Below are 12104 nucleotides of genomic sequence, written 5' to 3'. Positions count from 1 at the left end.
CAGTGTTGGGTCTATGGAGCAGTGTTGAGTGAGTGTTATGATGCCTTGAGCGGTTAAGTGGGGAGCGGTGGGTGTAGCGGTTAGCGCTACGCTGCGCTACGAACCCGGCGACCCGGGTTCGATTCCTGCTCACGGCCAACACCGGTGACGATTTTGTGAACCGGTCCCGGGCTACCCCTAGGTCCTGGAGCGGTGTGTAGTAAACATCGCCACCGGCGGGGGGGGGGGGGGGGGGGCGACCTGAGGTTCGATTCTCCCTGGGTACCGCTCGGGCTCAAATGCCGTGCCCGGCACGGTGTGCGGCAAAACGTCGAACCCTGGGGGAGACAAAGGCAGGCCCGGGCACGATGCTTACAGCGCTTGGCCCCACCCCCCCCCCCCCCCCCCCACAACAGTCTGTGAAGGCTCCACGGGACATCTTTGTGTTTGCGGCGGTGCAGGCTGGGACCAGATACAGACGGTCGACTCGCTGCTGAGGAAGGGGGGCTACAAAGCCTCCATATCCAACGACTTCCGCAAGTCAATCAAGCTCACCAGGTGAGGGGCGGGGACAGGCTCGCACACTCGCTCACGCACTCGCTCACGCACTCAGTCACTCGCACACTCACGCACGCAACCACACACTCACTCACACACTCAACAACAACAACAACAACCGCCATTCGCCACTAAGTGGCGGTGACGTCACCACGACGCTTGTGCCAGGCCACGTGCACCTTGAGGCCACGTGAAGTGTCGGACGCCCGCGGGCAGGAGGTCACTGGGCAGACCCAGGTGCCACGGCTCGACTGACTGAGATGACTGGCTGATGCACCACCTGTGCCCCCTACTGTGCCAACCTGCTGTGCTTTAGCCACCCGGCGCTCCGCTCGTTGTTGTCAGCGTCGCTCCTCCGCCCCCCGTTGTTGTTGGAGGGCGACTGCCTCCAGCTCCCCAGTAGCGTCCTTCACGAGCCTCCTCCACAGAGGCCGATCTTGACACCGCTGGTACCGGTCATCGGCAAGTCCAGTCAGCTCCACGTCCTCCTGTACCACATCACTCCATCTCTTCTCTAGCCCGTGCCTCGCCCGTTTAGCCCCCTCGATCCGGCCGAACAAAAGCTGTTTCGGCATGCAGTGGCTGGGCATGCAGGCTACATGACCCAGCCAACGTAGCCTTGCCTGCCGGAGGAGCTCACCGATGGGACCTTGCCCAGATCTTTCAAGGATTTGTGAGCTCCTCACACAATCCAGCCTGGTTAAACCCAGGATGGATCGTAGGCAGGCTAGCCTAAATGTTTCTAACCGGCGAAGATGTTTCATTAGGGGGGTCCACGTTTCGCAAGCCTAGAGACGGGAGGGAATGACCGTGGCCGAGAAGACCTGAAGCTTAGTGCGGAGCGACAGACCAGGTAGCTTCCACACAGCGTTATGCAACCGATGAAAAGATATTGCCGCTCGACTGATTCGGAATGAGACCTCTGCTGTTAAACTGGAGCCGGTCATAAGCACACTGCACAGGTATAGGAAACTCTCCACTCTCTCCACAACTGCCCCATCACCGATTGGGAGTTGTGGGGGTGGAGTGTCCGATGGTACAAAATACCCAGGCAGGTGCTTAGTTTTGGTGGGGTTGATGGTAAGGCCCCACCTCTTAGTGGCACGCTCCAGTCTCAGCAACAGCGTCTCCAACTCCTCCTCTGAATGAGCAGCTATTACCAAATCATCGGCATACATAACGTGATTGAGCAATAGGGAGCCATCCCTTGACCGCACCCGGGCATTGATCAGCCTCCCATTATATCTGTACCAAATGGAGATTCCCCCGGTACAGCTATTGAAGGCTTCACGAACTACGTAGTCAAAATGCAGGGAATGGCTCTGACTCCCGGCCACGTAGTTTTACCTGGGCCCGCTCACCATCATGAAGGTCCTTAATGATCGTGAGCAGAGGGTCAGGGACTCCAAAGCACGAAGAACAACCCAGAGCTCAGGCCTACTGATGGTATCATAGGCCTTGACCAGGTCAATAAAGCAGAGATGTAGGTCTTGTTGGAATTCCCTACACCTCTGCTGTAGCAGACGGACAGAAAATATGGCGCCACACACACTCGGTCACACACTCACTCACACACTCACTCGCACTCAATCACTCGCACTCACACTCAACAACAACCGCCATTCACCACTACGTGACATCACTACCGCCATTGTGCCAGGCTAAGTGCACTTTAAGGTCAAATGAAGTGTCAAACGCCCGCTGGCACGAGGTCACAAGGCAGACCGAGGTGCCATGGGTTGACTGACTGAGATGACTGGCCGATGCACCACCTGTGCCCCCTACTGTGCCAACTTGCTGTGTTTTAGCCACCCGGCGCTCCGCTCGTTGTTGTGAGCATCGCTCCTCTGCCCTCCGTTGTTGCTGGAGGGCGACTGCCTTCAACTGCCCAGTAGCAGCGTCCTTCACGAGCCTCCTCCATAGAGACTGATCTTGACACCGCTGGTACCAGCCATTGGCAAGTCCACTCAGCTCAACATCCTCTTATGTGTGCTGTATCTGTGTGTGTGTTGTGTCTGTGTGTGTGCATGTGTGTCTGTGTGTGTGTCTGTGTGGTGTGTGTGTTTGTCCGGCAAAAACAACCCCCTACCTCCTCGTGGTACCGGACAGCAACGCTGTGGTGGGCAGTGCCGTGAGGGGAGGGGCCAATTTAAATTGGCCCCTCCCCTCATGGCGTTTGTAGCCACCACAGCGGCCAAATGGGGGCTCTGGACAGGTGCGAGGGGCTGGTAACCCCATCACTTTAAATTAACTACCACTAAACTACGAGGTAAAACATTTATTAAGCTTGTGCCGGAGGCCCCGGGGGGACAGGCGTCTATGACGTCTCCTGGCCAAACCCCATTTGGCAGAGCCAGGAGACTGAATCCTTACCCTCGGGGCTCCAGAAATACCAAAAAGCCGCTTCGGATGGCCACGTGGAATGTCAGAATGCTCACTGCGGAGGAAAGGCTCCCACTCCTCCGTCGGGAGCTGGACCGGTACCACCTGGATCTCTGCGGTATTCAGGAGGTCCGGTGGACCGGCTCTGGCTCCTGCCACCATGAGGGATGGACAGTCCTCTACTCGGGGCAGCAGACTGCCAAACAACAGGGAGTGGATCTTCTTCTGAACAAAATAATGCAGGGGGTGTGGGAGCGTGGCGGTGAGGTGTGGGAAGCTGTAAGCCCCAGGCTACTTTGGGCTCGCCTTCCCATCAACCAGAGGTGAGGAGTGGTGGTCGTGGTTACTTATGCTCCCACTGAAGACGAACATCCGTGGAGGGATGCAAGCAAGGCCGATGAGTCAAATGCCTTCCATGACCTCCTGTCACAGGTGCTGGCTAAAGGGGCCCCTCGGGATAGAGTTATCTTGTTGGTTGACTTCAATGCTGAGTTGGTCATGATGCTGGCACCTGGTCTGGAGTCATGGGCCAGATCAGCTCAATAACAATGGTAAGAGGCTGCTAGATTTTTGTACAGCCCATGAGCTTGTAATTACCAAAACACTGTTCCGTCATCGGCGCATCCACACATCATGGATACATGCAGGGTCCAAGCAAGAACATCTGCTGGACGACATAGTGCCAGAACAGCGGATGCAGGCCCATGTCCTTGACACCAAGACCTACCGTGGAGCTGTTCTGCCCACTGACCATCGACTTGTCATCTGTAAGATGCGCCTGTCATTCTTCCGCTCCGGTGGTGGGTGTACACCCAGGACCCCATTCAAACGCATAGTGCATGGTCTTAGCTGATGAAAGTTGCAAGCGAGAATTTCGTCATCACTTTCACCTCGGGTTGGCATCGTCCCCCCACTCCTGATGTCGAGGGGAAATGGGCGAGGTTTAGGACTGTGACTCATGCAGCTACAATGGCTGCTTTGGGTACACGGTCCAAACCTCCGCAGAGACCCTGGCTGACAAAGGTGTTCAAGCTGGCTGAGAAAAGGCGACAGGCCTACTCTCATCGGCTACAGCATCCAACATCAGAGAATGAGGAGGCTTCGCTCAGAGGTTCGGAGAGCCGTGAGGCGATTCAAGGATGGTTGGTGGTCATGGGTTGCTGAGGAGATGGAGTCTGCCTCAATGGCTCATGATCACAAATCACTCTTTAATTCCATAAATAAGTAACCTGCAGCACCACACCTATTGCCATCATTAGGGGAAAGAACGGTGATCCAATCTCCGACCCCCAGGAACAGGTTTGCAGATTTCCTGAGCATTTCTGTGGGGTCCTGGGGGAGGGGAAATCCCTCGACATGGAAAACATCGTGGGACAAAGTGGGGGTGACCCTGCTGAGGCTGCGGTACCTCAAATATAGGAAGAAGTAGTCACCCCTTGTGAGTGGCTGGATGAGGTGCCATCTGTTGAGGAAGTACTGAAGGCGATCCGGAGCCTGAGACCAGGAAAGGCACCGGGCAGAGATGATCTCCCAAGCGAAATGCTGAGGGAGTTGTGGCGTTTGTGCACCAACTGCCCTACATGACATCATGACAACAGTCTGGACCACTAGACGGGTTCCGCAGGATTGGAAGGATACCCTGGTGGTCCCCCTCTTTAAGAAGGAGGACCGCACAGACTGTAACAACTACAGGGGCATCTCACTTCTCAGTGTGCCGAGAAAGGTCCTGGCAAGGATTATTCAACATCGCACTTGCTTGGCATGCTGAGGAGAGGCTTGCGGAGCCCCAATGTGGTTTCAGGAAAGGCCGGTCCTGCACAGATACCATATTTTCTGTCCGTCTGCTACAGCAAAGGTGTAGGGAATTCCAACACGACCTACATCTCTGCTATATTGACCTGGTCAAGGCCTATGATACCATCAGTAGACCTGGGCTCTGGGTTGTTCTTCATGCTTTCGGAGTCCCTGACCCTCTGCTTACGATCATTGAGGACCTTCATGATGGTGAGCGGGCCCGGGTAAAACTACGTGGCCGGGAGTCAGAGCAATTCCCTGTTCACTTTGGGGTGCGACAGGGATGTCCTCTGGCTCCCACATTATTTAACATCCTTTTCATCCACGTAGTTCGTGAAGCCTTCAATAGCTGTACCAGAGGAATTTCCATCTGGTACAGATACAATGGGAGGCTGATCGATGCCCAGGTGCAGTCAAGGGATGGCTCCCTATTGCTCAACCATGTTAAGTATGCCGATGATCTGGTAATTGCTGCTCACTCAGAGGAGGAGTTGGAGACGCTGCTGCTAAACCTGGAGCTTGCCATTAAGAGGTGGGGCCTTATCATCAGCCCCACCAAAAACTCAGCACCTGCCTGGGTATTTTGTCCCATCGGACACACCACCCCCACAACTCCCAATTGGTGATAGGGCAGTTGTGGAGAGAGTGGAGAGCTTCCCATACCTGGGCAGTGTGCTCATGACCGGCTCCGGTTTGACAGCAGAGGTCTCACTCCGAATCAGTCGAGCAGCAATATCTTTTCATCGGTTGCGTAACGCTGTGTGGAAGCTACCTGGTCTGTCGCTCCGCACGAAGATTTGGGTTTTCTCGGCCACGGTCATTCCCTCCCTTCTCTACACTTGCGAACGTAGACCCCCCTAATGGAACATCTTCGCCGGTTAGAAACATTTAGGCTGGCCTGCCTACGATCCATCTTGGGTTTAATCAGGCTGGATTGTGTGAGGAGCTCACAAATCCTTGAAAGATCTGGACAAAGTCCCATCGGTGAACTCCTCCGGCTCACAACAATGAGCGGCGCGCCGAGTGGCTAAAGCGCACCGCAAGTTGGCACAGTAGGGGACACAGGTGGTGCATCAGCCAGCGGGCGTTCGACACTTCACGTGGCCTCAACGTGCACATAGCCTGGCACACTTAGTGGCGAATGGCGGTTGTTGTTGTGTGCGTTGTGTGCGCGTGTTGTGTGTGCGCACACTGTTTGTGGGTGTGTGTGTCTCTGTGTGTGCGCACGCGCGTGCTGTGTGTTCGGGCACGTGCTGTGTCTGTGCGCGCGTGCTGTGTGCGCGCGCGCTGTGTGTGTGTGTGTGCGTGCTGTGTCTGTGTGTGCTGTGTCTGTCTGTGTGTGCTGTGTCTGTCTGTGTGTGCACGTGCTGTGTGTGTCTGTGTGCTGTCTGTCTGTGTGTGCTGTCTGTCTGTGTGTGCACGTGCTGTGTGTGTCTGTGTGTGCTGTGTCTGTCTGTGTGTGCACGTGCTGTGTGTGTCTGTGTGTGCTGTCTGTGCGTGCGTGCGCGTGCTGTGTGTGTGCGTGCGCGTGCTGTGTGTGTGCGTGCGCGTGCTGTGTGTGCGCGTGCTGTGTCTGTGTGTGTGTGCTGTGTCTGTCTGTGTGCTGTGTGTGTGCGCTTGCTGTGTGTGCGCGTGCTGTGTCTGTGTGCGTGCTGTGTGTGCGTTTGCTGTGTCTGTGTGTGCGTGCTGTGTCTGTGTGTGTGTGCTGTGTCTGTGTGTGCGCGTGCTGTGTGTGTGCGCGCGTGCTGTGTGTGTGTGCGCGTGTGCTGTATCTGTGTGTGTGCGCATCCTGTGTGTGTGTGTGTGTGCGCGTGTGCTGTATCTGTGTGTGTGCGCGTGCTGTGTGTGTGTGTGCGCGTGTGCTGTATCTGTGTGTGTGCGCGTGCTGTGTGTGTGTGCGCGTGCTGTGTCTGTGTGCGCGTGCTGTGTCTGTGTGCGTGTGTTGTGTCTATCTGTGTGCTGTGTGTGCGTGCGCGTGCTGTGTGCGCGTGCTGTGTGCGTGCGCGTGCTGTGTGTGCGTGTGCTGTGTGTGCTGTGTGTGTGCGCGTGCTGTGTGTGCGTGCTATGTCTGTCTGTGTGTGCGCGTGTCTGAGTGTGCTGTGTCTGTGTGTGCACATACTGTGTGTGTGCGCGTGCTGTGTCTGTGTGTGTGCTGTGTCTGTCTGTGTGTGTTTGCACGCATGCTGTGTCTGTGTGTGTGTGTGCTGTGTCTGTCTGTGTGTGTTTGCACGCGTGCTGTGTGTGTGTGTGCGCGTGCTGTGTGTGTGTGTGCGCGTGCTGTGTGTGCGTGTGCGCGTGCTGTGTGTGTGTGTGCGTGCTGTGTGTGCGCGCGTGTTGTGTCTGTGTGTTTGTGCGCGCGTGCTGTGTCTGTTTGTGTGTGCGCGCGTGCTGTGTGTGTGCATGTGCTGTGTCGCTGTGTGCGTGTGCTGTGTCTGTCTGTGTGTGCTGTGTCTGTCTGTGTGTGCTGTGTCTGTCTGTGTGTGCTGTGTCTGTCTGTGTGTGCTGTGTCTGTCTGTGTGCGTGCTGTGTGTGCGCGTGCTGTGTCTGTCTGTGTGTGCTGTGTCTGTCTGTGTGTGCTGTGTCTGTCTGTGTGTGCTGTGTCTGTCTGTGTGCGTGCTGTGTGTGCGCGTGCTGTGTCTGTCTTTGTGTGCGTGTGCTGTGTCTGTCTGTGTGCTGTGGTTGTGCACGCATGCTGTGTGTGTGCGCGCGTGCTGTGCGTGTGCATGTGCTGTGTCGCTGTGTGTGTGTGCGTGTGCTGTGTCTGTCTGCGTGTGCTGTGTCTGTCTGCGTGTGCTGTGTCTGTCTGCGTGTGCTGTGTCTGTCTGCGTGTGTGCGTGCTGTGTGTGTCTGTGTGTGCTGTCTGTCTGTGTGCTGTGTGCGCGTGCTGTGTGTGTCTGTGTGTGCTGTCTGTCTGTGTGCTGTGTGCGCGTGCTGTGTGTGCATGCGCGTGCTGTGTGTGCTTTGTCTGTCTGTGTGTGCTGTGTCTGTCTGTGCGCGTGCTGTGTCTGTCTGTGTGCGTGCTGTGTGTGCGCGTGCTGTGTGTGCGCGTGCTGTGTGTGTGCATGCGCGTGCTGTGTGTGCTTTGTCTGTCTGTGTGTGCTGTGTCTGTCTGTGCGCGTGCTGTGTGTGCGTGTGCTGTGTCTGTGTGTGTGTGCGTGCTGCGTCTGTCTGTGTGTGTGCGCGTGTGTGTGTGTGCTGTGTCTGTGTGTGCGCGTACTGTGTCTGTCTGTGTGTGTGCGCGCGCGTGCTGTGTGTGTGTGCGTGCACGTGCTGTGTCTGTATCTGTGTGTGTGCTCGTGCTGTGTGTGTGTGTGCGCGTGCTTTGTCTGTCTGTGCGCGCGTGCTGTGTCTGTGCGCGCGTGCTGTGTCTGTGTGTGCGCCCGTGCTGTGTGTGTGCGCGCGCGTGCTATGTCTGTGTGTGTGCGCGCGCGTGCTATGTCTGTGTGTGTGCGCGCGCGTGCTGTGTGTGTGCGCGCGCGTGCTGTGTGTGTGTGCGCGCGTGCTGTGTGTGTGTGCGCGCGTGCTGTGTGTGTGTGCGCGCGTGCTGTGTGTGTGTGTGTGCGCGCGTGCTGTGCATGTGCTGTGTCGCTGCGTGTGTGTGCGTGTGCTGTGTGTGCGCGCATGCTGTGCGCGCGTGCTGTGTGTGTGCGTGTGCTGTGTGTGTGCGTGTGCTGTGTGTGTGCGTGTGCTGTGTGTGTGTGTGCGCTGTGTGTGTGCGTGTGCTGTGTCGCTGTGTGCTGTGTGTGTGTGTGTGCGCGCGCGTGCTGTGTGTGTGTGTGGGGAGCGGTAGTGTCGCGGTCAGCGCTACGAACCCGGCAGAGACACGGGTTCCATTCCTGCTCACGGCCAACACCGGTGACGATTATCTGAACCGGTTCCTGGGCCTCCCCTACGTCGACTCGGCCTCAAATGAGTACCTGGTGCGATGTGTAGTCGCGAATGTCGCCACTGGGGGAGACAAAGGCGGCCGGGCGTGGTGCTGGCCACCCACCCCCACGTTGTGCCACAGTGCCGGTAGCCTTCACAGGTGCTGCTCGCTAATAGCACTTGCCCCTACAGTCTGTTAAAGGCTACACGGGGGGGGGGGGGTCTTTGTCTTTGTGTGCGTGCGTGCGTGTGCGTTGGTGGGGAGTGGTGGCGCAGCGGTTAGCACGCTGCGCTACGAAACCCCCAGGAGACGGCCCCCCCCTCCCGAGTTCGATTCCCGCTCACGGCCACCACCACCGCCGCCACCACCACCGGTGACGATTAACTGAACCGGTTCCTGGGCCTCCCCTAGGTCGACGCAGCCTTAAATGAGAACCAGGTGCGTTGTGTAGTGAACATCAGCACTGGGGGAGAGAGGCAAAGGCGTGCAGGGCGTGGTGCCGCCGGTGCTCGCCAACAGCACTTGCCCCGACAGTCCGTGCGGGCTCAGTGCGGTGTATCCCCTGGTCTCTTTAGTAGTCCGTGAGTTTTTGAGGCCCCTCCCTCGCGACTGCAGGAGAATCCAAACGCCCCTTTGCTTCTTTCGGTGAAGTCCGCGTGTGTATAGAATATTCCGCTTCATTTCTACCTCCGCGACTTGACCGAAATAACCGAAGGGGCGGCGGATCCTCGTCTTTCGCGAGCGAGCGAGCGAGCGAGCGTTGCTCTCTGTCAAACACCGCTAGACTCTGTTTGCCTCGCCGCGTGCGGGGGCGGGGGGGGGGGGCCCTCGTCGTCGCCGCCGTCGTCACCGCGTGGAAATTCATTAGCCGCGGCCAAGCACCGCTGGACGCCGTGACGTCGGATCTAAATGCGGAGGGGGACAAACAAATCCACGTGACCGCCACGGGGAGAGGGAGGGAGAGAGAGAGAAAGAGAGACGCGCAAACTCCAAATATGCAGCAGCAGCAGCAGCGGGCATCGTGGGGGTGGAGGGTAGAGATCGAACCCACGACCATCCTGCGCACTAGGCGAGGTAGTCAACATCTCCCACCTGGGTTGGGCTGTGTGTAGTCAACATCTCCCACCTGGGTTGGGCTGTGTTAGGCTGCTACATGAGCAGGGTTGGGGACCCTTCGTCTGCGTGTGTGTGTGTGTCTGCGTGTGTCTGCGCGTGTCTGTGTGTGTCTGGGTGTGTCTGGGTGTGTGCGTGTCTGTGTGTGCGTGTGGGGAGCGGTAGCGTAGTGGTCAGCGCTGCGCTACGAACCCGGCGTACCGAGTTCGATTCTGAACCGGGCGTGGGCCTCCCCTAGGTCGACTCAGCCTCAAATGAGTACCCGGTGCGGTGTGTAGTAAACATCGCCACTGGGGAGACAAAGGCGGCCGGGCGTGGTGCTGGCCACCCACCCCCTCGTGTGTGCCGTGCCGGCCTTCATAGGTGGTGCTGCTGCTACTTGTCAACAGCACTCGCCCCAGCAGTCTGTCACAGGCTACATAGGGAATCTTGGTGTGTGTATCTGTGTGTGTCTGTGTGTGTGTGTCTGTGTGTGTGTGTCTGTGTGTGTGTCTGTGTGTGTGTGTCTGTGTGTGCGTCTGCGGCGTGTGTCTGTGTGTGTATCTGTGTGTGTGTCTGCGTGTGTGTCTGCGTGTGTGTCTGCGTGTGTGTCTGCGTGTGTGTATGTGTGTGTGTGTGCGTCTGCGGCGTGTGTCTGCGTGTGTGTCTGCGTGTGTGTCTGCGTGTGTGTCTGCGTGTGTGTCTGCGTGTGTCTCGGTGTGTGTGTCTGGGTGTGTCTGGGTGTGTGTGTGTGTCTGCGTATGTGTCTGCGTGTCTGCGTGTGTGTCTGCGTGTGTGTCTGCGTGTGTGTCTGCGTGTGTGTCTGCGTGTGTGTCTGCGTGTGTGTCTGCGGCGTGTGTCTGTGTGTGTGTCTACGTGTGTCTGTGTGTGTGTCTACGTGTGTGTGTGCGTCTGCGGCGTGTGTCTGTGTGTGTCTCGGTGTGTGTATGTGTGCGTGTGTGTCTGCGTGTGTCTGCGTGTGTCTGTGTGTGTGTCTGCGGCGTGTCTGCGTGTGTCTGTGTGTGTCTGCGGCGTGTCTGCGTGTGTCTGTGTGTGTGTCTGCGGCGTGTGTCTGTGTGTGTCTGCGGCGTGTGTCTGTGTGTGTGTCTGTGTGTGTGTGTCTGTGTGTGTCTGCGGCGTGTGTCTGCGGCGTGTGTCTGTGTGTGTGTCTGTGTGTGTGTGTCTGTGTGTGTCTGCGGCGTGTCTGCGTGTGTCTGTGTGTGTGTCTGCGGCGTGTGTCTGTGTGTGTCTGCGGCGTGTGTCTGTGTGTGTGTCTGCGGCGTGTGTTTGTGTGTGTCTGTGTGTGTGTCTGTGTGTGTGTCTGTGTGTGTGTCTGTGTGTGTCTGCGGCATGTCTGCGTGTGTCTGTGTGTGTGTCTGCGGCGTGTGTCTGTGTGTGTCTGCGGCGTGTGTCTGTGTGTGTGTCTGTGTGTGTGTGTCTGTGTGTGTCTGCGGTGTGTCTGCGTGTGTCTGTGTGTGTCTGCGGCGTGTGTTTGTGTGTGTCTGTGTGTGTGTCTGTGTGTGTGTCTGCGGCGTGTGTCTGCGTCCCCCTGCCCCCACCCACCCACAGGTACCGCAGTGAGAAGGTCACCCTGAGCTACAATGACTACATGTCCGTGCGCCAGCAGCAGTGGTACCAGAACGGTTCCGCCTTCCCGCCTCCACACTACACGCACTACTCCTGACACGGAGCAGCATGACCGGCCACACAGGCCCAGCGTGGAGCTCCACTGTGGGGACATTGCCTCCTCCCCGTGGACCAGCTACCTGTATTACTGTACCATCCTGTAGAGAGGGAGAGAGATGGGGAGAGAGAGATGGGGAGGGAGAGAGATGGGGAGAGAGAGATGGGGAGGGAGAGATGGGGAGGGAGAGATGGGGAGGGAGAGATGGGGAGGGAGAGATGGGGAGGGAGAGATGGGGAGGGAGAGATGGGGAGGGAGAGATGGGGAGGGAGAGATGGGGAGGGAGAGATGGGGAGGGAGAGATGGGGAGAGAGAGATGTGGAGAGAGAGATGGGGAGGGAGAGATGGGGAGGGAGAGATGGGGAGGGAGAGATGGGGAGGGAGAGATGGGGAGGGAGAGATGGGGAGGGAGAGATGGGGAGGGAGAGATGGGGAGGGAGAGATGGGGAGGGAGAGATGGGGAGGGAGAGTTGGGGAGGGAGAGATGGGGAGGGAGAGATGGGGAGGGAGAGATGGGGAGGGAGAGATGGGGAGGGAGAGATGGGGAGGGAGAGATGGGGAGGGAGAGATGGGGAGGGAGAGATGGGGAGGGAGAGATGGGGAGGGAGAGATGGGGAGGGAGAGATGGGGAGGGAGAGATGGGGAGGGAGAGATGGGGAGGGAGAGATGGGGAGGGAGAGATGGGGAGGGAGAGATGGGGAGGGAGAGATGGGGAGGGAGAGATGGGGAGAGAGAGATGGGGAGGGA

General features: G+C 57.9%; 1 protein-coding gene across 2 annotated transcripts in view; it reads left to right on the top strand.

The window, feature by feature from the left end:
- LOC142906766 (AMMECR1-like protein) overlaps window positions 1–11533 on the top strand; it is a 26177-nt gene extending 14644 nt beyond the window's left edge. The window contains exons 5-7 of one of the 2 annotated variants that reach the window (XR_012930487.1): window positions 441–537; window positions 2346–8633; window positions 11243–11367. Coding sequence is in view for 1 of the 2 variants with exons in the window: in XM_076055214.1 (XP_075911329.1) it covers window positions 441–537; window positions 11243–11357 (212 nt within the window). In the remaining variant the exon portion in view is untranslated. Of the gene's footprint in view, window positions 1–440; window positions 538–2345; window positions 8634–11242 lie in introns of both variants that reach the window. The other variant, XM_076055214.1, reaches the window with a different exon arrangement.
- Window positions 11534–12104: the final 571 nt, after the last annotated feature.

This window comes from Petromyzon marinus, chromosome 70 (genome assembly GCF_048934315.1).
Source record: "Petromyzon marinus isolate PM22_M1 ecotype Great Lakes invasive population chromosome 70, UKy_Petmar_22M1.pri1.0, whole genome shotgun sequence".
NCBI classification, from domain to species: domain Eukaryota; kingdom Metazoa; phylum Chordata; class Hyperoartia; order Petromyzontiformes; family Petromyzontidae; genus Petromyzon; species Petromyzon marinus.
Note: the sequence above shows the minus strand (reverse complement) of the source record. Positions and strands in the feature narration are given on the sequence as shown.